The following is a 26108-nucleotide window of genomic DNA, read 5'->3' as shown; positions in this document are numbered from 1 at the left end:
TCGTCTGCGGCTCGGCTTTGACCCTGATGCAGAGAACTTTCAGCATTAAACTATAAAACAATATATGCAAAGAACAAAGCCCCCGACCAAGGACATGTAACCAAGTAATTTTCCGAGGAATGAGCATCTTAACAAAATCATGATTGGCCTTCGCCTTCTCAGAGCAAACTCAGTCTACCTTGAAGACGGCTAATAAATTAATTCTAGCACTCACGCGGGTTTCAAGTCCCGTATGAAGATTAATGTCGCCCATTCTTTCCACCTAAATAAGGTGTTCTTGGCAATTTGTAAGCTGAACAAGTGGAAAGGTTTGATACGGTGGCACGGCATGGCACGAAGCAGGTCATTATTCAATGTCAGGCCGCCGCGACTCCCGACGTGGTGCACAAAGCTAAATATTATTCTCACACTTTCATAATAGGTGTTTTGTCAAATTGAAAATCCATTTCACCCCAAAGAGTTCCCCTGTATAAACACACTAAAATAATACCGCCAGACCATACAGGGCGCCATACAATGTGGATGGGGCTGAGGTCATCGTCGTTCTACTTGCCTGTGTGTCCTATGGTGGTCAAGGCTAATTGATGACCACAAACCATTTAGATGGGTCACAGATCACTTTCACGAAAATGGGCAGGAATAGAGCGAGAATGACCAACGAGAATGACCGAAATAATCTCACACCTTCCAGGAAGTCAGAACATGGCAGAGCCATTATTCTTATGCTTTTATAAACTGTATAGCATTACCCAGATCATCTAGTGTGAGCACAGGTCATTCTCATGCTAATTCTACAGTGTGAGAATGACCGGAGTAACCCTGACTATTCTCACCCTGCCGCTGGGAAACAGAGCCTGAGCTACAATCACATAATAGTGATTTTTTACTGCATAAACTGTGGAGTAATAACTAGATGATCTAACTAGTTACACAGGTTATTGTCATACTGAGGCAACAGCGTGAGAATGACCAGAGTATTCTCACACCTTCCATGGAATCAGAGCACGGCAGTAACAGAATAATCATTTTCCTATTTCAGGAGAGCAACTGCTCGCTTGTCTCCCGGCTTGCTGCATGAAGAGGTGATGTGCACTTCCAATGTTGCAAGCAGAGTCAGATTTGACGGCAGCATCGGAGGAGTGACGGGGCAATGAAGCTGACCAGTTGATGTTGACAATTTTCAATAGCAAAGATTAACAAGCGCTGCACTTGCCTATGAGACTGGCCGCCGCCGCTGGCACACTGCAACAGTGGGCAGAGATCAGGGGAACGGTCACAACAAACAGTGGTCTCTGCAGTGTTGCAAGCAGAGGCAGATTTGCCTGCAGAATTGGAGGAGTGACGGGGCAATGAAGTTGACCAGTTGATGTTGACAATTTTCAATAGCAAAGAACTAACAGGCGCTGCACTTGCCTATGAGACTGGCCGCCGCCGCTGGCACACTGCAACAGTGGGCAGAGATCAGGGGAACGGTCACAACAAACAGTGGTCTCTGCAGTGTTGCAAGCAGAGGCATATTTGCCTGCAGAATCGGAGGGGTGAAGAGACAATGAAGCTGATCACTTGAAGATGACAATTCTTCACAGCAAAGAGCTTGCAGGTGCTGCACTACTTTCCAATGAGACGGGCCACCGATGACACACTCCAAGGGTGGCCGGCAGTCTAGGCAACAATCAGTAAACAAACAAAAAACTAAAACTCCCTAACTCATTGAGAACAGAAAGGATATGTAAAGGGAGGTAAATTGCAAAGTAACCTGTCTTCCCAAGCAGTTTGCAATTTTACCCATTAAAGATGTTAAGAATAAGCCTTTAAATTAAATAAAAAAAAGCCAAGCAGATATTTAGGGCACTGAGGTTGGTTATACACGTCATTCTCATCACTGGTGTAACCTTGAATGTCCTCACACCCTTCAGGAGAAAAGAACACAGCAATGACACAAAAGCGATACTTTATGAAAGAAGTAGTAAAGAAAAAACAGCTCATCTAATCAGAGTATGGCACTGGATACATGGTCATTCTCATACCGCCAGTGTGAGAGCGACCTGAGAAGCCCGGACTATTCTCACACCTCTCAAGCAAAGAGAGTATAGTATGGCAGTTACATGATTATTATAGTTTTATGAAACTGGAAGTAAAGGATGAGCTGGATCATGTAATTAGAGAATGGGACTAGTAGTACAGGTCATTCTCATATAATTTTACAGAGACCAGAGTAACCCTGAATATTCTCACACCCCAGTAAAACAGAACATTACTTTACCTGTAAAAGCTGTATAGTAATAACTACACTATAACAGCTATGTCACGTATTTATAGGATGGACAGTCATTAAACAGGTCATTCTAATTCCACAGTGTGAGAATGACCGCAGTCATCCTGACAATTCTCACATCTTTCAGGCAAAATAAAGGATGGAAATTATTAACATTTCTTGAACTTTTGATTGCATAAGTTGTATAGTAATAACTAGATAATTAATTCAAAGAACATGACAGGTCACTCTCATGCTGATCCCACTGCGGAAACGTTATTAGAGTAACTTCCTGATTATTCTCCCACCCATCAGGCAAAAAGGACAAGGCTGTTACATCATGGTACCGAAAAATATGCTGTGCTGAAATCACCAGATCATCTAATTAGAGGATGGGACAAGTTATACTGGCCATTTTTATGAGAATAATCCCTGCAAGAAAGCACACAGATGAACGGCAGACTAGGGCACACAAATCACCACATAATCAGACGGAGCTTTTTATCTGAAGTATTGCAGTGTATAGTTCAGTCAAAAAACAGAGGTGCTTGCATGAAGAAACATGAATATTTCAATGTGAAGCGAAAAAAGAAAAAATGCAGCACTCACCAACAGAGCTGAAAATCTGTGCATCTTTATTTCACATGAATTCCACCAACAGGGAGGGAGGTGCCGGACAACGGACCCGTAGAAGTGAGTAATCACGAAACGGCCGTTGTCCGGCACCTCCCTCCTCTAGCATTTGTCTAACGTCCTGCATGTCCACATACCTGTTGATGGAATTCATGTGAAATAAAGATGCACAGTTTTTCTGCTCTATTGGTGAGTGCTGCATTTTTTCTCATGATACCTTTTTATGAGAATGACCAGAGTAAGCCTCAAAACAAAACAATTAAATAATTATAAGATCTGAATTATTAATAATCTGGAAAGCAATAACTAAACGATCCCACTAGAGCATGGAATATGGAAATGCAGGACGTTCTCATCCTAATTCCGCAAAGTGAGAATGACCAGAGTAATCCTGACTATTCTAAAATCCCGAGGATAAGAATGCACAGCAATTACATCATAGTGATAGCTGTTTTGTATAAACTGTACAGTAATGGCTAGATCACGTTTTCGGAGTCACACTGGTCATTCTCATACTAATTCTAAATATCAGAATGACTGGAGTAACGTTCTGAATTTCCTCCCATCATCCATGTAAACATTACACAACTATGATACTATTATTAAATAAGATGTAACGCAATAACCTGATAATTTAGTCAGAGCAGGATCAGAATCAGCGCAGGTCACTCTCATACTCATTCCACAGTGTCAGAATGACCAGATTAACGGTGAAAGGTCTCACAAATCACCAAAACGGTAATTATAGAATAATGATGCATTATTTGGATATGCTGAATAGTAAAAACTACAGTGGATGACCTACTCTGTGCCTGTGACCAAATTACACAGGTCATTCTCATGTTAATTCCACAGTATGAGAATTACAAAAGTATCCGTGAAAGTTCTCACAAATCCCCAAACATTATACGTATAATAATGATGCATTATTTGTATTAGCCGACTAGTAGAATCTACAGCATTCAGTTACCAAGTCACACGTCATTCTCACGTTTTCAGAGTAATTACCCAGTGTGAGAATGACCAGAGTCACCCTGACTATACACACATGTTCCAGGCAGGCCAAGTATGTTACTGTGATACTGTTATTATTAAATAAACTATATAGCAATGACCAATTCACCAGAGAACGGAACTGGTTACACAGGTCATTCCCATAGGAATTCTATAGTGTGAGAATGACCGGAGTAATTCTGACTAGTCACATATTCTCGAGGCAAAAGGAACACGGCAATTGCCTACCTCACGAGGAGAGACAGGGTGACAGTACCATCTGCGCCTACCTCACAAGTAGACAGGGTGATAATACTGTCTGTGACTAATTCACAAGGAGAGACAGGGTGACAGTACCATCTGTGCCTACCTTACAATGGGAGAAACAGGGTGACAGTACTGTCTGTGCCTACTTCACAAGGAAGTATTTCCCATAAGGGATGGGGGCTTTGCTCTAAAATCACTGCGTTGAGAAACGTGATGGTGTCTCCGCAGTGTTGGATGTTGATCTCCATGAGTTCATTCATCCTCCTCTTCATAGTCTTTATACTAGACATTGCTCCTACTGGCCAGTTTCCTACTCCACACTGATGAGGGGCAATACCCCGAAACAGCTGTCTGTGGATGGATACCATGTTTTGGCATAGGTGGTTTCCTTCATTGGAGACTGCCCTTCCCGTGGTTGTTCCTTCCCGGGGAAAGACCTGGCTAGTCATTGCTTGCGTTGAGAAACATGTGATGGTGTCTCCGCGGCTTCTGTTTTGCATATATTTACATATTTCCCATAAGGGTGGGGGCATTGCCCTAGAATCACTGCGTTGAGAAACATGTGATGGTGTCTCCGCAGTGTTGGATGTTGAGCTCCATGAGTTCATTCATCCTCATTTTTCACATACTTCACAAGGAGATACAGGGTGACAGTACTATCTGTGCCTACTTCACAAGGAGAGCCCTGCCAATGGGAAAAACAGGGTGGCAGTACTATCTGTGCCTAAGTCACAATCAGAGACAGGATGACAGTACTTTCTGTGCTAACCTCACAAGGAGAGACAGAATGACAGTACTTTCTGTGCCTACCTCACAAGGAAAGACAAGGTGACAGTACTATCTGTGTCTACATCACAAGTAGAGGCAGAGTGACAGTGTTATCTGTGTCTACCTCACAAGGACAGGCAGAGTGACAGTGCTATCTGTGTCTACCTCACAAGGAGAGGCAGAGTGACAGTGTTATCTGTGTCTACCTCACAAGGACAGGCAGAGTGACAGTGCTATCTGTGTCTACCTCACAAGGAGAGGCAGAGTGACAGTGTTATCTGTGTCTACCTCACAAGGACAGGCAGAGTGACAGTGCTATCTGTGTCTACATCACAAGGAGAGGCAGAGTGACAGTGCTATCTGTGTCTACCTCACAAGGAGAGGCAGAGTGACAGTGCTATCTGTGTCTACCTCACAAGGAGAGGCAGAGTGACAGTGCTATCTGTGTCTATCTCACAAGGAGAGGCAGAGTGACAGTGCTATCTGTGTCTACCTCACAAGGACAGGCAGAGTGACAGTGCTATCTGTGTCTACATCACAAGTAGAGGCAGAGTGACAGTGCTATCTGTGTCTACCTCACAAGGAGAGGCAGAGTGACAGTGCTATCTGTGTCTACCTCACAAGGAGAGGCAGAGTGACAGTGCTATCTGTGTCTATCTCACAAGGAGAGGCAGAGTGACAGTGCTATCTGTGTCTACATCACAAGGAGAGGCAGAGTGACAGTGCTATCTGTGTCTATCTCACAAGGACAGGCAGAGTGACAGTGCTATCTGTGTCTATCTCACAAGGAGAGGCAGAGTGACAGTGCTATCTGTGTCAACATCACAAGGAGAGGCAGAGTGACAGTGCTATCTGTGTCTATCTCACAAGGAGAGGCAGAGTGACAGTGCTATCTGTGTCTATCTCACAAGGAGAGGCAGAGTGACAGTGCTATCTGTGTCTACATCACAAGGAGAGGCAGAGTGACAGTGCTATCTGTGTCTACATCACAAGGAGAGGCAGAGTGACAGTGCTATCTGTGTCTACCTCACAAGGACAGGCAGAGTGACAGTGCTATCTGTGTCTACCTCACAAGGACAGGCAGAGTGACAGTGCTATCTGTGTCTATCTCACAAGGAGAGGCAGAGTGACAGTGCTATCTGTGTCTACATCACAAGGAGAAGCAGAGTGACAGTGCTATCTATGTCTACATCACAAGGAGAAGCAGAGTGACAGTGCTATCTGTGTCTACATCACAAGGAGAGGCAGAGTGACAGTGCTATCTGTGTCTACATCACAAGGAGAGGCAGAGTGACAGTGCTATCTGTGTCTACCTCACAAGGACAGGCAGAGTGACAGTGCTATCTGTGTCTACATCACAAGGAGAGGCAGAGTGACAGTGCCATCTGTGTCTACCTCACAAGGAGAGGCAGAGTGACAGTTCTATCTGTGTCTACCTCACAAGGAGAGGCAGAGTGACAGTGCTATCTGTGTCTACATCACAAGGAGAGGCAGAGTGACAGTGCTATCTGTGTCTACATCACAAGGAGAGGCAGAGTGACAGTGCTATCTGTGTCTACCTCCAGAGTGACAGTGCTATCTGTGTCTACCTCACAAGGACAGGCAGAGTGACAGTGCTATCTGTGTCTACATCACAAGGAGAGGCAGAGTGACAGTGCCATCTGTGTCTACCTCACAAGGAGAGGCAGAGTGACAGTGCTATCTGTGTCTACCTCACAAGGAGAGGCAGAGTGACAGTGCTATCTGTGTCTATCTCACAAGGAGAGGCAGAATGACAGTGCTATCTGTGTCTACATCACAAGGAGAGGCAGAGTGACAGTGCTATCTGTGTCTACCCCACAAGGAGAAGCAGAGTGCAAGTGCTATCTGTGTCTACATTACAAGGAGAGGCAGAGTGACAGTGCTATCTGTGTCTACCTCACAAGGACAGGCAGAGTGACAGTGCTATCTGTGTCTACATCACAAGGAGAGGCAGAGTGACAGTGCCATCTGTGTCTACATCACAAGGAGAGGCAGAGTGACAGTGCTATCTGTGTCTACCTCACAAGGACAGGCAGAGTGACAGTGCTATCTGTGTCTACCTCACAAGGACAGGCAGAGTGACAGTGCTATCTGTGTCTACCTCACAAGGAGAGGCAGAGTGACAGTGATATCTGTGTCTACCTCACAAGGAGAGGCAGAGTGACAGTGCTATCTGTGTCTACCTCACAAGGAGAGGCAGAGTGACAGTGCTATCTGTGTCTATCTCACAAGGAGAGGCAGAGTGACAGTGCTATCTGTGTCTACATCACAAGGAGAGGCAGAGTGACAGTGCTATCTGTGTCTACCCCACAAGGAGAAGCAGAGTGCAAGTGCTATCTGTGTCTACATTACAAGGAGAGGCAGAGTGACAGTGCTATCTGTGTCTACATCACAAGGAGAGGCAGAGTGACAGTGCCATCTGTGTCTACATCACAAGGAGAGGCAGAGTGACAGTGCTATCTGTGTCTACCTCACAAGGAGAGGCAGAGTGACAGTGCTATCTGTGTCTACATCACAAGGAGAGGCAGAGTGACAGTGCTATCTGTGTCTACCTCACAAGGAGAAGCAGAGTGACAGTGCTATCTGTGTCTACATCACAAGGAGAGGCAGAGTGACAGTGCCATCTGTGTCTACCTCACAAGGAGAGGCAGAGTGACAGTGCCATCTGTGTCTACATCACAAGGAGAGGCAGAGTGACAGTGCTATCTGTGTCTACCTCACAAGGAGAGGCAGAGTGACAGTGCTATCTGTGTCTACATCACAAGGAGAGGCAGAGTGACAGTGCTATCTGTGTCTACCTCACAAGGAGAAGCAGAGTGACAGTGCTATCTGTGTCTACATCACAAGGAGAGGCAGAGTGACAGTGCCATCTGTGTCTACCTCACAAGGAGAGGCAGGGTTACTGCGCTATTTGCATAGGCCGTACTACACTTAAAAGAGACTAGCAGGCATTATGATCTGTGAATTATTGTGTAGGGTAACTATATGCACTTCTGCCATTAGGTAGGGGACTCATCACATGAAGAACAAGATGGCGGTCCCTCTGTGCTATAGATACATATTATGCGAAGTGACTGTAAACATGGCGGCACTATTTATGCATGAATATTACTAGGGCTGGAGACAGCTGCAGACTGGCCATATAGGCTCCCGGTGCTCTGCATGGAAAAGACCGGAACAAACGACTCTGCAGAGCCGGACACTAGACCCTGCACTGCCAAGTCCAATCAGTTGTGAGCACGCTCCCCCTGCACAGCGGCGCTCCTGGTCAGTCCAGAGCTCATCAGCAAGCTGCAGGAGGGAAGATAAATGTCCCTGCAGTGAGTGCGAGCAGAACCTGCGGCACCGGGAGCCTGGATCTGACCGCAGCCCAGAGGTGATTAGAGCAGTGGAGATGGCGCGGCACTGGATGATGCGGGAGATGTCAGGCTGCACCGTGCCGCCACTACACATTGCTGCTGGGGAACAGCAGTGAATGCATAACGAGGACTGCGGAGCACTCACATGCCGTCAGTCATACTGGACGCAGATGTAGCAGAGCTAATGGAATCGATACTGACAAACTCAGCTCTGCCACATCAGTCACTGCTGTCCCACGATTATGGCTTCACTTCCGTTACATGCTGCAGTGATCATAAATGGAGCAGAGCTGAATTTGTCACGGCGCTCTCTTAGGCATCAGCAGAGAAACATGGAGAAGAAACTCAGCTCTGCTACATCTGGGCAGTAACACTGAAAGGTATAAAGGACACTACACCAAATCCCACTGTGACTGTGCAATAACAGTGGATTACACTGCAGCCTTCCCCAATGTAAACGGGCTGTTTAAGCTTACAACCCATGGCTGCCTTCATCCAGAGTCAGCGCCACACCGGTCCTAAGGAGGAGTCTGGTATTGCAGCTTAGTTTATGTGAATCAGGTCGAGGCACAGTTTTTATATTTGAACCCTCCATACTTTACACTGCAGCACTGCTCCACTAAAACAAAGTGATGATCAGTGATTCAGCACATCAGTGACTCCAGTTTATCTGCACAGTATAATGTCTACGAGCTACGACTTCAGAGGCTCAGTATGCTGCTCTGCCTCTCCTCAATGCTTTACACTGCAGGTACGCTTATTAGCATGAAGTCAGCACATGAAAACATCATTTCCATGACATCAGACAGAATAAACCACTAATAAAAAAATATCAGAAACTGTCAGGAGTCTTGTGGGAGGAGCATCGATAAGAGGGAGGAGCCTGACCATATATACATTGTATTATCTGGTGCTAAATGTGCTCTGTGCCTTTAAACACTGACACATTTCATGTCAGCGAGGAGGAAGACGATGGTTCCCTCTCCCCCAGCATCAGGAGAGAAATCACAGCAACAACAATTCATGGAATCAGCGAGAGATCACTCACTAATTGGCCGATCCGTAGCCCTTCGCCTTGGTGAAGCCGACCGATATCGCCACGACCAGAGCGGGAAGCCCTGAAAGAGAAGAGTCATCACAGGAGAGGATTAGATACACGGCTCAGCCAACAGTATCACTCAGGAGAGGATTAGATACACGGCTCAGCCAACAGTATCACTCAGGAGAGGATTAGATACACGGCTCAGCAGTCAGTATCACACAGGATAGGATTAGATACACAGCTCAGCAGTCAGTATCACACAGGATAGGATGAGACACACGGCTCAGCAGTCAGTATCACACAGGATAGGATTAGATACACGGATCAGCCAACAGTATCACTCAGGAGAGGATTAGATACACGGCTCAGCAGTCAGTATCACACAGGAGAGGATTAGATACACGGCTCAGCAGTCAGTATCACACAGGATAGGATTAGATACACTGCTTAGCAGTCAGTATCACACAGGATAGGATTAGATACACGGCTCAGCAGTCAGTATCACACAGGAGAGGATTAGATACACGGCTCAGCCAACAGTATCACTCAGGAGAGGATTAGATACACGGCTCAGCAGTCAGAATCACACAGGAGAGGAATAGATACACGGCTCAGCAGTCAGTATCACACAGGAGAGGATTAGATACACGGCTCAGCAGTCAGTATCACACAGGAGAGGATTAGATACACGGCTCAGCCAACAGTATCACTCAGGAGAGGATTAGATACAAGGCTCAGCAGTCAGTATCACACAGGTGAGGATTAGATACACGGCTCAGCAGTCAGTATCACACAGGAGAGGATTAGATACACGGCTCAGCAGTCAGTATCACACAGGAGAGGATTAGATACACGACTCAGCAGTCAGTATCACACAGGAGTGGATTAGATACACGTCTCAGCCAACAGTATCACTCAGGATAGGATTAGATACATGGCTCAGTACTCAGTATCACACAGGAGAGGATTAGATACACGACTCAGCAGTCAGTATCACACAGGAGAGGATTAGATACACGGCTCAGCCAACAGTATCACTCAGGATAGGATTAGATACATGGCTCAGTACTCAGTATCACACAGGAGAGGATTAGATACACGGCTCAGCAGTCAGTATCACAAAGGATAGGATTAGATACACAGCTCAGCAGTCAGTATCACACAGGATAGGATTAGATACACGGCTCAGCAGTCAGTATCACACAGGAGAGGATTAGATACACGGCTCAGCAGTCAGTATCACTCAGGAGAGGATTAGATACACGGCTCAGCAGTCAGTATCACACAGGAAAAGATTAGATACACGGCTCAGCAGTCAATATCACACAGGAGAGGATTAGATACACAGCTCAGCAGCCAGTATCACACAGGATAGGATTAGATACACAGCTCAGCAGTCAGTATCACACAGGAGAGGATTAGATACACGGCTCAACAGCCAGTATCACACAGGATAGGATTAGATACACAGCTCAGCAGTCAGTATCACACAGGAGAGGATTAGATACACGGCTCAGCAGTCATTATTACACAGGAGAGGATTAGATACACGGCTCAGCAGTCATTATTACACAGGAGAGGATTAGATACACGGCTCAGCAGTCAGGATCACACAGGAGAGGATTAGATACACAGCTCAGCAGTCAGTATCACACAGGAGAGGATTAGATACACGGCTCAGCAGACAGTATCACACGGGAGAGGATTAGATACACGGCTCAGCAGTCAGTATCACACAGGAGAGGATTAGATACACTGCTCATCAGTCAGTATCACAAAGGAGAGGATTAGATACACAGCTCATCAGTCAGTATCACAAAGGAGAGGATTAGATACACAGCTCAGCAGTCAGTATCACACAGGAGAGGATTAGATACACGGCTCAGCAGTCAGTATCACACAGGAGAAGATTAGATACACGGCTCAGCAGTCAGTATCACACAGGAGAAGATTAGATACACGGCTCAGCAGTCAGTATCACACAGGATAGGATTAGATACACAGCTCAGCAGTCAGTATCACACAGGAGAGGATTAGATACACGGCTCAGCAGTCAGTATCACACAGGATAGGATTAGATACACAGCTCAGCAGTCAGTATCACACAGGATAGGATTAAATACACGGCTCAGCAGTCAGTATCACACAGGAGAGGATTAGATACACGGCTCAGCAGTCAGTATCACACAGGATAGGATTAGATACACAGCTCAGCAGTCAGTATCACACAGGAGAGGATTAGATACACAGCTCAGCAGTCAGCATCACACAGGATAGGATTAGATACACGGCTCAGCAGTCAGTATCACACAGGATATAGGATTAGATACACAGCTCAGCAGTCAGTATCACATAGGATAGGATTAGATACACAGCTCAGCAGTCAGTATCACACAGGATAGGATTAGATACACTGCTCAGCAGTCAGTATCACACAGGAGAGGATTAGATACACTGCTCAGCAGTCAGTGTCACACAGGGGAGGATTAGATACACGGCTCTGCAGTCAGTATCACACAGGAGAGGATTAGATACACGGCTCAGCAGTCAGTATCACAGGATAGGATTAGATACACGGCTCAGCAGTCAGTATCACACAGGAGAGGATTAGATACATGGCTCAGCAGTCAGTATCACACAGGAGAGGATTAGATATACGGCTCAGCAGTCAGTATCACACAGAAGAGGATTAGATACACGGCTGAGCAGTCAGTATCACACAGGAGAGGATTAGATACACGGCTCAGCAGTCAGTATCACACAGGATAGGATTAGATACACGGCTCAGCAGTCAGTATCACACAGGAGAGGATTAGATACACGGCTCAGCAGTCAGTATCACACAGGAGAGGATTAGATACACGGCTCAGCAGTCAGTATCACACAGGAGAGGATTAGATACACGGCTCAGCAGTCAGTATCACACAGGAGAGGATTAGATACATGGCTCAGCAGTCAGTATCACACAGGAGAGGATTAGATATACGGCTCAGCAGTCAGTATCACACAGAAGAGGATTAGATACACGGCTGAGCAGTCAGTATCACACAGGAGAGGATTAGATACACGGCTCAGCAGTCAGTATCACACAGGATAGGATTAGATACACGGCTCAGCAGTCAGTATCACACAGGAGAGGATTAGAAACATGGCTCATCAGTCAGTATCACACAGGATAGGATTAGATACACGGCTCAGCAGTCAGTATCACACAGGAGAGGATTAGATACACGGCTCAGCAGTCAGTATCACACAGGAGAGGATTAGATACACGGCTCAGCAGTCAGTATCACACAGGAGATGATTAGATACACGGCTCAGCAGTCAGTATCACACAGGATAGGATTAGATACATGGCTCAGCAGTCAGTATCACACTGGATAGGATTAGATACACGGCTCAGCAGTCAGTATCACACAGGCTAGGATTAGATGCAGGTTGCGATCAGTTACACTGCAGGTTGCGGCCAGTTACACTGCAGGTTGCAGCCAGTTACACTGCAGGTTGCGGCCAGTTACACTGCAGGTTGCGGCCAGTTACACTGCAGGTTGCAGCCAGTTACACTGCAGGTTGCGGCCAGTTACACTGCAGGTTGCGGCCAGTTACACCGCAGGTTGCGGCCAGTTACACCGCAGGCTGCGGTCAGTTACACTGCAGGTTGCGGTCAGTTACACTGCAGGTTGCGGTCAGTTACACTGCAGGTTGCGGTCAATTACACTGCAGGTTGCGGTCAGCTATACTGCAGGTTGCGGCCAGTTACACTGCAGGTTGCGGTCAATTACACTGCAGGTTGCGGTCAGCTATACTGCAGGTTGCGGTCAGTTACACTGCAGGTTGCGGTCAGTTACACTGCAGGTTGCGGTCAGTTACACTGCAGGTTGCGGTCGGTTACACTGCAGGCTGCGGTCAGTTACACTGTAGGTTGCGTTCAGTTACACTGCAGCGCTGCGGCCTGTTACACTGCAGGTTGCGGCCAGTTACACTGCAGGCTGCGGTCAGTTACACTGTAGGTTGCGGTCGGTTACACTGCAGGCTGCGGTCAGTTACACTGCAGGTTGCGGTCAGTTACACTGCAGGTTGCGGTCAGTTACACTGCAGGTTGCGGTCAGTTACACTGCAGGTTGCGGCCAGTTACACTGCAGGTTGCGGCCAGTTACACTGCAGGTAACTGCAGAGCTGCGTTCAGTTACACTGCAGTGCTGCGGTCAGTTACACTGTAGGTTGCGTTCAGTTACACTGCAGGTTGCGGCCAGTTACACTGCAGGTTGCAGCCAGTTACACTGCAGGTTGCGGCCAGTTACACTGCAGGTTGCGGCCAGTTACACTGCAGGTTGCGGCCAGTTACACTGCAGGTTGCAGCCAGTTACACTGCAGGTTGCGGCCAGTTACACTGCAGGTTGCGGCCAGTTACACCGCAGGTTGCGGCCAGTTACACCGCAGGCTGCGGTCAGTTACACTGCAGGTTGCGGTCAGTTACACTGCAGGTTGCGGTCAGTTACACTGCAGGTTGCGGTCAATTACACTGCAGGTTGCGGTCAGCTATACTGCAGGTTGCGGCCAGTTACACTGCAGGTTGCGGTCAATTACACTGCAGGTTGCGGTCAGCTATACTGCAGGTTGCGGTCAGTTACACTGCAGGTTGCGGTCAGTTACACTGCAGGTTGCGGTCAGTTACACTGCAGGTTGCGGTCGGTTACACTGCAGGCTGCGGTCAGTTACACTGTAGGTTGCGTTCAGTTACACTGCAGCGCTGCGGCCTGTTACACTGCAGGTTGCGGCCAGTTACACTGCAGGCTGCGGTCAGTTACACTGTAGGTTGCGGTCGGTTACACTGCAGGCTGCGGTCAGTTACACTGCAGGTTGCGGTCAGTTACACTGCAGGTTGCGGTCAGTTACACTGCAGGTTGCGGCCAGTTACACTGCAGGTTGCGGCCAGTTACACTGCAGGTTGCGGCCAGTTACACTGCAGGTAACTGCAGAGCTGCGTTCAGTTACACTGCAGCGCTGCGGTCAGTTACACTGTAGGTTGCGTTCAGTTACACTGCAGCGCTGCGGCCTGTTACACTGCAGGTTGCGGCCAGTTACACTGCAGGCTGCGGTCAGTTACACTGTAGGTTGCGGTCGGTTACACTGCAGGCTGCGGTCAGTTACACTGCAGGTTGCGGTCAGTTACACTGCAGGTTGCGGTCAGTTACACTGCAGGTTGCGGTCAGTTACACTGCAGGTTGCGGCCAGTTACACTGCAGGTTGCGGCCAGTTACACTGCAGGTAACTGCAGAGCTGCGTTCAGTTACACTGCAGCGCTGCGGTCAGTTACACTGTAGGTTGCGTTCAGTTACACTGCAGCGCTGCGGCCTGTTACACTGCAGGTTGCGGCCAGTTACACTGCAGGCTGCGGTCAGTTACACTGTAGGTTGCGGTCGGTTACACTGCAGGCTGCGGTCAGTTACACTGCAGGTTGCGGTCAGTTACACTGCAGGTTGCGGTCAGTTACACTGCAGGTTGCGGTCAGTTACACTGCAGGTTGCGGCCAGTTACACTGCAGGTAACTGCAGAGCTGCGTTCGGTTACACTGCAGCGCTGCGGTCAGTTACACTGTAGGTTGCGTTCAGTTACACTGCAGCGCTGCGGCCTGTTACACTGCAGGTTGCGGCCAGTTACACTGCAGGCTGCGGTCAGTTACACTGTAGGTTGCGGTCGGTTACACTGCAGGCTGCGGTCAGTTACACTGCAGGTTGCGGTCAGTTACACTGCAGCGCTGCGGTCAGTTACACTGCAGAGCTGTGTGCGTTGCTTCCTCTGCGCTAAGCTCTGCTACATCACATTAATTATGAAGATGAATCCGCGCTCTGGTGCTGGGAGCATCACCGGCTTATAAAGCCGAGAACTGAGTGCATCCATTATTCAGGGCTAATAATACAGGGTTCCCCGTGTGCGGCCGAGTGCAGCCCATCTATCAGCAGAGTTGAGTCAGTGCGAGGCTCTGGGGTAAGGGGATTGGAGAGATGTATAGTTATATGGGGAGGGGATCCCAGCACGAGGCTAAACGGCGCCCAGCAGGTAAAATGTGCGCAGCAACGAATCTGAGCGCCTCACTAATTACAGTCCAATAATTCATGACTTCTTCCTAGGAAACGCGGAGCCGAGTGCACTCCTGTACAGGACCACTAGTGGCCGCCACTACAGTGCTCACCCAGCTCTCTGTAGATCCTGCACACTATCTGTGTGTCAGTCCTTACTGTACTTCTGGCATTCTATTCATGAACCAGGAGGCTCAGGATGGGAGAATAATAGACTGTAAGGCTGCGCTCCCACGATGAGGGTTTGGTGAGATTTTCTGCCCTTATTAGTTAAATGAGGTGACTAAAATAAAAATGAATGAAAAAAAAGCATATAAAAGATTTTTTCAGGGTCTAATAACAATAATATTAAAAAATAGTAAAGGGTCTAACTCCTGACCATTGTTACCACCCAGCTGCCATTGTAGCCTATCAGCACCTGTGAGCTCAATGTGGAGGTAACGCTGCAGTTTCGGGGAAGCTCCTACCTCTGTAAACCACTCGGATTCTACAATCAGTATCGACTTCAGCATGTAAGGGGTTAAAATGTCTGGCGTTCCTAAAAAATTCCTAAAAAAGTGACAACCCTTGATGAAGACCCTCAAAAATTGTCGGTCGGGTGGAGAGGGGCGTTGTGGAGCGGCGTTCACTCTGGAGGACAATACATCGATAGCCAATGGGCAGCTTGTAATGCCATATGTCTCCTATGGACATGGCTCAAAATGGAACAACATGGACAACTCTGTACTGAAACCTGAAGAAGAGGTGCGGTTTGTCACCTCGAAACGCGTAGTTTCTGTAGTACATATAATAAAGAACTTGAAAGATTTATATGGATTTCTGAAGAATTCTTATCACTAAAGCAGCGCGGATGCTCAGAAGTGCTTTTCTTGGATCCTCAACTTATGATACCTAGGGGACGCTGTCCACCTGCACGAGCTCTGCACCAGCTATATGACTGCAACAAACGTTGAGAGTGGTTGTGTCTGAACACAACCCATAAATGGTGAGTACTCCAGAGTACTTTTATATTTTAATTGATTTATACCAGGTGAAGCCCTATGTCTGCGCCCCCGCCCTTGTTTTCTCTGATATAGCGTAGTGAGCAGTGTAGCTGTGATTCCAGCTCTGGGGGGAGATAAAACATAGTAGAAAGCAGCAACACCACAAATGACATTACACAGCAGTACAGAGCAGTGTAAGTGTGAAACCAGCTTTAGGATGAGATAGTGCACTGCTCACTGCACTGACTACTGTATCTGTAATTCCAGGTCCAGGGAGAGATAAAATACTTACTAGAAGGCATCATGCAGGACATTATACAGCAGTACTTAGCAGTATAGATGTGAATCCAGCTTTAGGATGAGGGAACACTGCAAAGCTTTATCATTATCTCTGATCTCTGTTTTTCACTATGTTTCTTATTTATCTCTAGATCTCACCAGTTGGAAGGATTTTAGCAGGTTTTTTAGAGATAAAATTGAGTGGGTGAGGTGGCTCATAAGTGGAGAAGGAAACAGATTTTTCTAATAAGCCGTATTACAAAGTTTCTTAGATTCTTTATCCTATTGATCTATGGAAATTCTGTTGCACTGACTGCGACCATTTTATGTTTAGCATCTTTGATTGATCATCCGGTTGTTGTTATCGGTGAGAATTGATCTATAAATAATTCAGAAAGTAACAATCTTCTACAAAAAGGAAATATGAAGAAAGGCCCTTACCCCATCCGAGGCAGAGGAATCGCTTGCGGATGATCCTGTTGCGCAGTCGCCCCGTTACTGCCATGTAGGACTGCCACGCCTCTGTCAGCACCCAGCAGAAGGAGGAGAGGAAGAAGAAGTGCAGGAAGGCGGCCACCAGCGTGCAGATCACCTAAGGACCACAGAAGAACGGTCACGGGAAAAGAGGCTTCTGCAGGGCGGCGCTCACACAGCTGCTGGTTCCGTTACAATGTGTCAGTGTATAGAGGAGGAAAGAGAGCAGAGAAGGAGAACGCGCTAAGGGACATTCACACAGAGTGGAAAGGGTTGGCTTAAAAAAAAACCCTAAAAAAATGCTACTAAAACCACACTGATGGGAGAACGGAAAATGCTCCTCACATCTAGGAAGCGGCTTCTGACGGAATCTGCTGCAAATTAGGCACCGACCAATCAGAAGGCTGCAAGAAAAAAATATCTCTTCCAAAATGTTTCAGGAAAAGATCAAGAATTCCCCGAGGAAGGAGCATTTCCTACAGCAGGTTTGTGGTTTTCACACACCAGGTTTTTACGGACAGGCAGGATCCGGCTATTGTTACAAAAAACGGAACTGGCGTAAATCTGTTTTTTTTTCTGATTGACTTGTATAAGCGCCGGATCCCGCCGCATGGCCTCCCGTTTCTTCTGGATCCGCCTAAAATTTTGTTTCCGGCGTCTGGAAAAAACGTCTCAAGTAATGTTTTTTTGTATGCAGCGCCTCCGAATTTTTGCTACAATGCTAGTCTATGGGCGCCGGATCCGGAAAAAGACAGATCCGGCCACCGGATCCATTTTTTTTAAAGTCTGAGCCAGCCCCCAGGAAACAGATATAGTGAGGCCGTCATCCATTACCAGCCAGCTAGATGGATCCGGTGGAAAAATGGATCCGTTTCATCAGATTTCCACAATTTACGCCGGATCCATCGCTCAGGCGCAACGCCGGATTCTGCCTGTCGGAAAAAACCTGATGTGTGAAAGTAGCCTAAGTGACTCAAAAATCAGTGCAGCTGCTGAGACTGTTACAATGTGTCAATGTAAAGAGGACGACACCTGTGAAAGGGAATCCGTCAGCAGAGAGATCGGTGATTCTATCAGAACGGCTTCACCCACCAGAAGTGACGCATCGCTGGAATCAAGGTCTCCGCTCCTACATCACACTGCTGTCAGATTACATGAAAAAACCTGCTGACGGATTCCCCTGAAGGAAAGAACTCAGGCCAGAGTGTGAGAAGGAGTTACAATGTATCTATGATTGCGCTCACCCACCTGATGGCTCTGTTACAGAGGAAGTCATCAGTAAGGAAGCGAGCGGTAGAAGGAGGAGGAGGTGAGCTGTGCACAATACACTGTGTCGCTATACCCTGTACAGTGCTGGGAATATTATAAAGATTATTTTAACCCTTTGACAGTGGAGTGTGATCGCTGGTCTTATGTAACCTTTTCAGAAAGTTACTTTATTTTATTGTTTTTTTGTTTACTGTTGATTTTTGTAACAAAATGTATCGATAGTGGAGAAACAATGATGGGGTGAGAGGATCGCAGGGATAGCGGAGGTGCAGGGGTCATACTTAGAGGATGTCCCTAAAAGATGGTCATAGTAAGAGATCAACTTCTGGGACCACCACAGGTGCCGAGGACGGGGGTACCAGATCCGCTCCAGTGAAGAGGCTGCATGTACAATCACTATGGAAATGGTAGAGCGAGCCCGCCTCTCCTACAGGAATTGGGTACTGGCCACCCCCCTTCTTAGAATTAGTGGTGGTCCCAGCACCGTCAATAGTCCACTGGAATCTGCCATGCGGAGCCCCCTTGGAGCAGCGGACCACCACTGAAACTGCCATGCGGAGCCCCCTTGGAGCAGCGGACCACCACTGAATCTACCATGCGGAGCCCCCTTGAGCAGCGGACCACCACTGAATCTGCCATGCAGAGCCCCCTTAGAGCAGCGGACCACCACTGAATATGCCATGCGGAGCCCCCTTGGAGCAGCGAACCACCACTGAATCTGCCATGCAGAGCCCCCTTGGAGCAGCGAACCACCACTGAATCTGCCATGCAGAGCCCCCTTGGAGCAGCGGACCACCACTGAATCTGCCATGCGGAGCCCCCTTGGAGCAGCGGACCACCACTGAATCTGCCATGCGGAGCCCCCTTGGAGCAGCGGACCACCACTGAATCTGCCATGCGGAGCCCCCTTGAGCAGCGGACCACCATTGAATCTGCCATGCAGAGCCCCCTTAGAGCAGCGGACCACCACTGAATATGCCATGCAGAGCCCCCTTGGAGCAGCGAACCACCACTGAATCTGCCATGCGGAGCCCCCTTAGAGCAGCGGACCGCCACTGAATCTGCCATGCGGAGCCCCCTTGGAGCAGCGGACCACCACTGAATCTGCCATGCGGAGCCCCCTTGGAGCAGCGAACCACCACTGAATCTGCCATGCGGAGCCCCCTTGGAGCAGCGGACCACCACTGAATCTGCCATGCGGAGCCCCCTTGAGCAGCGGACCACCATTGAATCTGCCATGCAGAGCCCCCTTAGAGCAGCGGACCACCACTGAATATGCCATGCAGAGCCCCCTTGGAGCAGCGGACCACCACTGAATATGCCATGCAGAGCCCCCTTGGAGCAGCGAACCACCACTGAAACTGCCATGCGGAGCCCCCTTAGAGCAGCGGACCACCACTGAATATGCCATGCAGAGCCCCCTTGGAGCAGCGGACCACCACTGAATATGCCATGCAGAGCCCCCTTGGAGCAGCGAACCACCACTGAAACTGCCATGCGGAGCCCCCTTAGAGCAGCGGACCACCACTGAATATGCCATGCAGAGCCCCCTTGGAGCAGCGGACCACCACTGAATCTGCCATGCGGAGCCCCCTTGGAGCAGCGGACCACCACTGAATCTGCCATGCGGAGCCCCCTTGGAGCAGCGGACCACCACTGAATCTGCCATGCGGAGCCCCCTTGGAGCAGCGGACCACCACTGAATCTGCCATGCGGAGCCCCCTTGAGCAGCGGACCACCATTGAATCTGCCATGCAGAGCCCCCTTAGAGCAGCGGACCACCACTGAATATGCCATGCAGAGCCCCCTTGGAGCAGCGAACCACCACTGAATCTGCCATGCGGAGCCCCCTTAGAGCAGCGGACCGCCACTGAATCTGCCATGCGGAGCCCCCTTGGAGCAGCGGACCACCACTGAATCTGCCATGCGGAGCCCCCTTGGAGCAGCGAACCACCACTGAATCTGCCATGCGGAGCCCCCTTGGAGCAGCGGACCACCACTGAATCTGCCATGCGGAGCCCCCTTGAGCAGCGGACCACCATTGAATCTGCCATGCAGAGCCCCCTTAGAGCAGCGGACCACCACTGAATATGCCATGCAGAGCCCCCTTGGAGCAGCGGACCACCACTGAATATGCCATGCAGAGCCCCCTTGGAGCAGCGAACCACCACTGAAACTGCCATGCGGAGCCCCCTTAGAGCAGCGGACCACCACTGAATATGCCATGCAGAGCCCCCTTGGAGCAGCGGACCACCACTGAATATGCCATGCAGAGCCCCCTTGGAGCAGCGAACCACCACTGAAACTGCCATGCGGAGCCCCCTTAGAGCAGCGGACCACCACTGAATATGCCATGCAGAGCCCCCTTGGAGCAGCGGACCACCACTGAATCTGCCATGCGGAGCCCCCTTGGAGCAGCGGACCACCACTGAATCTGCCATGCGGAGCCCCCTTGAGCAGCGGACCACCATTGAATCTGCCATGCAGAGCCCCCTTAGAGCAGCGGACCACCACTGAATATGCCATGCAGAGCCCCCTTGGAGCAGCGAACCACCACTGAATCTGCCATGCGGAGCCCCCCCTTGGAGCAGCGGACCACCACTGAATATGCCATGCAGAGCCCCCTTGGAGCAGCGAACCACCACTGAATCTGCCATGCGGAGCCCCCTTAGAGCAGCGGACCACCACTGAATATGCCATGCAGAGCCCCCTTGGAGCAGCGAACCACCACTGAATCTGCCATGCGGAGCCCCCTTGGAGCAGCGGACCACCACTGAATCTGCCATGCGGAGCCCCCTTGAGCAGCGGACCACCATTGAATCTGCCATGCAGAGCCCCCTTAGAGCAGCGGACCACCACTGAATATGCCATGCAGAGCCCCCTTGGAGCAGCGGACCACCACTGAATATGCCATGCAGAGCCCCCTTGGAGCAGCGGACCACCACTGAATATGCCATGCAGAGCCCCCTTGGAGCAGCGAACCACCACTGAATCTGCCATGCGGAGCCCCCTTGGAGCAGCGGACCACCACTGAATCTGCCATGCAGAGCCCCCTTGGAGCAGCGAACCACCACTGAATCTGCCATGCGGAGCCCCCCCTTGGAGCAGCGGACCACCACTGAATCTGCCATGCGGAGCCCCCTTGGAGCAGCGAACCACCACTGAATCTGCCATGCGGAGCCCCCTTGGAGCAGCGGACCACCACTGAATCTGCCATGCGGAGCCCCCTTGGAGCAGCGGACCACCACTGAATCTGCCATGCGGAGCCCCCTTGGAGCAGCGGACCACCACTGAATCTGCCATGCAGAGCCCCCTTGGAGCAGCGAACCACCACTGAATCTGCCATGCGGAGCCCCCTTGGAGCAGCGGACCACCACTGAATCTGCCATGCGGAGCCCCCTTGGAGCAGCGGACCACCACTGAATCTGCCATGCGGAGCCCCCTTGGAGCAGCGGACCACCACTGAATCTGCCATGCGGAGCCCCCTTGGAGCAGCGGACCACCTCCTTTCATATACGGCTATTGGACATTATGCATTTTGTGCTACCTGACAGTAGTGAATCCCAAGGTAACAGCAAGGTCACTGGATTATGTGGGGGTTAATTAAAGTCACAGTCACCGGCGGCAGCTGTGGAGGACGGACGCGGCGGATCTACTTTATCACTGCAATGTTTAATGAGGGGCACACGTAAATGGATCTGCTGGGGGTCGGCCTCCTGCTCCGGGGAAGATGAGAGCGTGCGAGAAATGCACGCATGTAACTGCGAGATAAGACAGAAATAAGGAACGAGACTGGAGTAGGAGGACGGCGCGTCCTCACACCTGACACAGGACGGCCGGAGGGGACTGCAAGTCTCAGCAGTCCCATGGACAGAAGGAGGAAAGGACAAAGAGCGACTGATAGGGGGCGAAGCTGCGAGATGGAGGAGAAAAGGCCAATCTATAACTCAACTGATGTAACGTGTAGAGAGAATGTCATGTGGGAAATCAGAGGATCAGACTGTGCTCATACTAAGAGGGGGTAACGCTGCAGAAAACAATAGGGGGCAATGAGGAAGAATTACTGGGAAGAAATATGGACACACCAATAGGTCATGATGAAACTGAAAACAATGGGGGTAAGGTGGTAGAATTAATAGGGCAGAATGTGGTCAAACTAATAGGGGGCAAAACTGGTGTAAACAATAGGGGGCAATGTAGTGGAGACACATGAAAAGAATGTGGTCAAACAGAGAGGGGGTAAAGATGCAACAAACGTAAGGGGGTAATGAAGTAGAATCACAGGGATGTAATATGGACAAATCAATAGGTTATAATGCTGCTGAAAACCATAGAGGGCATTGTGGTAGAGTTAATAGGGAGTAATGTGGGCAAACTAATAAGGGGGAGGCAAATAACAGAGGAGTCAATGGGCAGAATGTGGACAAATTAACAGGGGGCAAAAGTGATGTAAAAAAGCGAAAAGTAGAATCACACTGTAGGAATGTGGTCAAACTAATAGGGGGAAGTTAATAGAATCACACTGTAGGAATGTGGTCAAACTAATTGGGGTAAGTTAGTAGAATCACACTGTAGGAATGTGGTCAAACTAATAGGGGGACATTAGTAGAATCACACTGTAGGAATGGGGTCAAACTAATAGGGGGAAGTTAATACAATCACACCATAGGAATGTGGCCAAACTAATAGGGCGAAGTTCATAGAACCACACTGTAGGAATGTGGTCAAACTAATAGGGGGAAGTTAGTAGAATCACACTGTAAGAAAGTGGTCAAACTAATAGGGGGACATTAGTTGAATCACACTGTAGGAATGGGGTCAAATTAATAGGGGGAAGTTAATACAATCACACCATAGGAATGTGGCCAAACTAATAGGGCGAAGTTCATAGAACCACACTGTAGGAATGTGGTCAAACTAATAGGGGGAAGTTAGTAGAATCACACTGTAAGAAAGTGGTCAAACTAATAGGGGGACATTAGTAGAATCACACTGTAGGAATGTGGTCAAACTAATAGGGGGAAGTTCGTAGAATCACACTGTAGGAATGTGGTCAAACTCATAGGGGGAGGTTAGTAGAATCACACCGTAGGAATGTGGTCAAACTAATAGGGGGAAGTTAATAGAATGACACCGTAGGAATGTGGTCAAACTAATAGGGGGAAGTTAGTAGAATCACACTGTAAGAATGTGGTCAAACTAATATGGGGACATTAGTAGAATCACACTGTAGTAATGTGGTCAAACTAATAGGGGGACGTTAGTAGAATCACACTGTAAGAATGTGGTCAAACTAATTGGGGGAAGTTAGTAGAATCACACCGCAGGAATGTGGTCAAACTAATAGGGGGAATTTCATAGAATCACACTGTAGGAAATTGGTCAAACTAATTGGGGGAAGTTAGTAGAATCACACCGTAGAAATGTGGTCAAACTAATAGGGGGACGCTAGTAGAATCACACTGTAAGAATGTGGTCAAACTAATAGGGGCACAATAGTAGAATCACACTGTAGGAATGTGGTCAAACTAATTGGGGGAAGTTAGCAGAATCACACCGTAGGAATGTGGTCAAACTAATAGGGCCAAGTTCATAGAACCACACTGTAGGAATGTGGTCAAACTAATAGGGGGAAGTTAGTAGAATCACACCGTAGGAATGTGGTCAAGCTAATAGGGGGAAGTTAATAGAATCACACCGTAGGAATGTGGTCAAACTAATAGGGGGATGTTAGTAGAATCACACTGTAAGAATGTGGTCAAACTAATAGGGGGACAATAATAGAATCACACTGTAGGAATGTGGTCAAACTAATTGGGGGAAGGTCGTAGAATCACACTGTAGGAATGTGGTCAAACTAATAGGGGGAAGATAATAGAATCACACCCTAGGAATGTGGTCAAACTAATAGGGGGAAGATAGTAGAATCACACTGTACGAAAGTGGTCAAACTAATAGGGGGACGTTAGTAGAATCACACCGCAGGAATGTGGTCAAACTAATAGGGGGAAGTTAGTGGAATCACACTGTAGGAATGTGGTCAAACTAATAGGGGGAAGTTAGTAGAATCACACTGTAGGAATGTGGTCAAACTAATAGGGGGACATTAGTAGAATCACACTGTAGTAATGTGGTCAAACTAATACGGGGACATTAGTAGAATCACACTGTAGGAATGTGGTCAAACTAATAGGGGGAAGTTCGTAGAATCACACTGTAGGAATGTGGTCAAACTAATAGGGGGACGTTAGTAGAATCACACTGTAGGAATGTGGTCAAACTAATAGGGGGACGTTAGTAGAATCACACTGTAGGAACGTGGTCAAACTAATAGGGGGACGTTAGTAGAATCACACTGTAGTAATGTGGTCAAACTAATACGGGGACATTAGTAGAATCACACTGTAGTAATGTGGTCAAACTAATAGGCGGACGTTAGTAGAATCACACTGTAGGAATGTGGTCAAACTAATAGGCGGACGTTAGTAGAATCACACTGTAGGAACGTGGTCAAACTAATAGGGGGATGTTAGTAGAATAACACTGTAGGAATGTGGTCAAACTAATAGGCGGACGTTAGTAGAATCACACTGTAGGAACGTGGTCAAACTAATAGGCGGACGTTAGTAGAATCACACTGTAGGAACGTGGTCAAACTAATAGGCGGACGTTAGTAGAATCACACTGTAGGAATGTGGTCAAACTAATAGGCGGACGTTAGTAGAATCACACTGTAGGAATGTGGTCAAACTAATAGGCGGACGTTAGTAGAATCACACTGTAGGAATGTGGTCAAACTAATAGGGGGACGTTAGTAGAATCACACTGTAGGAACGTGGTCAAACTAATAGGGGGATGTTAGTAGAATAACACTGTAGGAATGTGGTCAAACAAACAGAGGGAAGTTAGTAAAGTGGCTACAAGCAAGAGGGGGCAATGGAGAACAATCAGTAGACCACCTGACTTTTCCAATTAGGTTTCCTCTGACACATGGTAACATTTGGGAGTAAAACCTACACGATGGCAATAACGCGGCCAGACTGGGATTCACGCTGCGCACGGTTCAGGCAAAAGGAACCAGATGACATGACTGACGCTACCTTGCCCCCGTGTCTGTGCGACCCCCTCTCCCACCCTCCCCAATATCCGGCCATGTTTGCCCCTCACTTCACAGTTAATACTTCACCTTGTTTCTGGTTTGCGTTTGTCCCACGAGTATTAGGGCGTTGGAAGAGATGATGGACAAACAGAAGTTGATCAGGATGACGGAGCGTTCAGAGCGGATATACCTGGAATAAAGAGGAGAAACGTGAGCGAGAGGAGAACAGAGCAACGAGAGGAGGTCAGAGCAACCAGAGGAGGCCAGAGCAACGAGAGGAGGCCAGAGCAACGAGAGGAGGCCAGAGCAACGAGAGGAGGCCAGAGCAACGAGAGGAGAACAGAGCAACGAGAGGAGAACAGAGCAACGAGAGGAGAACAGAGCAACGAGAGGAGAACAGAGCAACGAGAGGAGAACAGAGCAACGAGAGGAGAACAGAGCAACGAGAGGAGAACAGAGCAACGAGAGGAGAACAGAGCAACGAGAGGAGAACAGAGCAACGAGAGGAGAACAGAGCAACGAGAGGAGAACAGAGCAACGAGAGGAGAACAGAGCAACGAGAGGAGAACAGAGCAACGAGAGGAGAA

General features: G+C 48.6%; 1 protein-coding gene and 1 long non-coding RNA gene across 7 annotated transcripts in view; one reads left to right on the top strand and one right to left on the bottom strand.

Annotated features, from left to right (window-relative positions):
• The window catches only part of LOC141058834 (uncharacterized), a 15383-nt gene extending 12955 nt beyond the window's left edge, over positions 1-2428 (top strand). The window contains exon 2 of the long non-coding RNA XR_012222330.1: positions 1040-2428. This is a non-coding gene — a long non-coding RNA (uncharacterized lncRNA). The remainder of the gene's footprint in view (positions 1-1039) is intronic.
• The window catches only part of ADGRB1 (adhesion G protein-coupled receptor B1), a 758475-nt gene that overhangs the window by 88719 nt on the left and 643648 nt on the right, over positions 1-26108 (bottom strand). For all 6 annotated transcript variants that reach the window (XM_073555047.1, XM_073555046.1, XM_073555048.1 and 3 more), the window contains exons 20-22: positions 25609-25711; positions 17121-17271; positions 9344-9413 (exon numbers count right to left, since the gene is read on the bottom strand). In XM_073555047.1, coding sequence (XP_073411148.1) covers positions 9344-9413; positions 17121-17271; positions 25609-25711 — 324 coding nt within the window. The remainder of the gene's footprint in view (positions 1-9343; positions 9414-17120; positions 17272-25608; positions 25712-26108) is intronic.

The sequence above is a fragment of the Dendrobates tinctorius genome, unplaced genomic scaffold, assembly GCF_039654945.1.
Source record: "Dendrobates tinctorius isolate UK_male_01 unplaced genomic scaffold, ASM3965494v1 ptg000215l, whole genome shotgun sequence".
NCBI classification, from domain to species: domain Eukaryota; kingdom Metazoa; phylum Chordata; class Amphibia; order Anura; family Dendrobatidae; genus Dendrobates; species Dendrobates tinctorius.
Note: the sequence above shows the minus strand (reverse complement) of the source record. Positions and strands in the feature narration are given on the sequence as shown.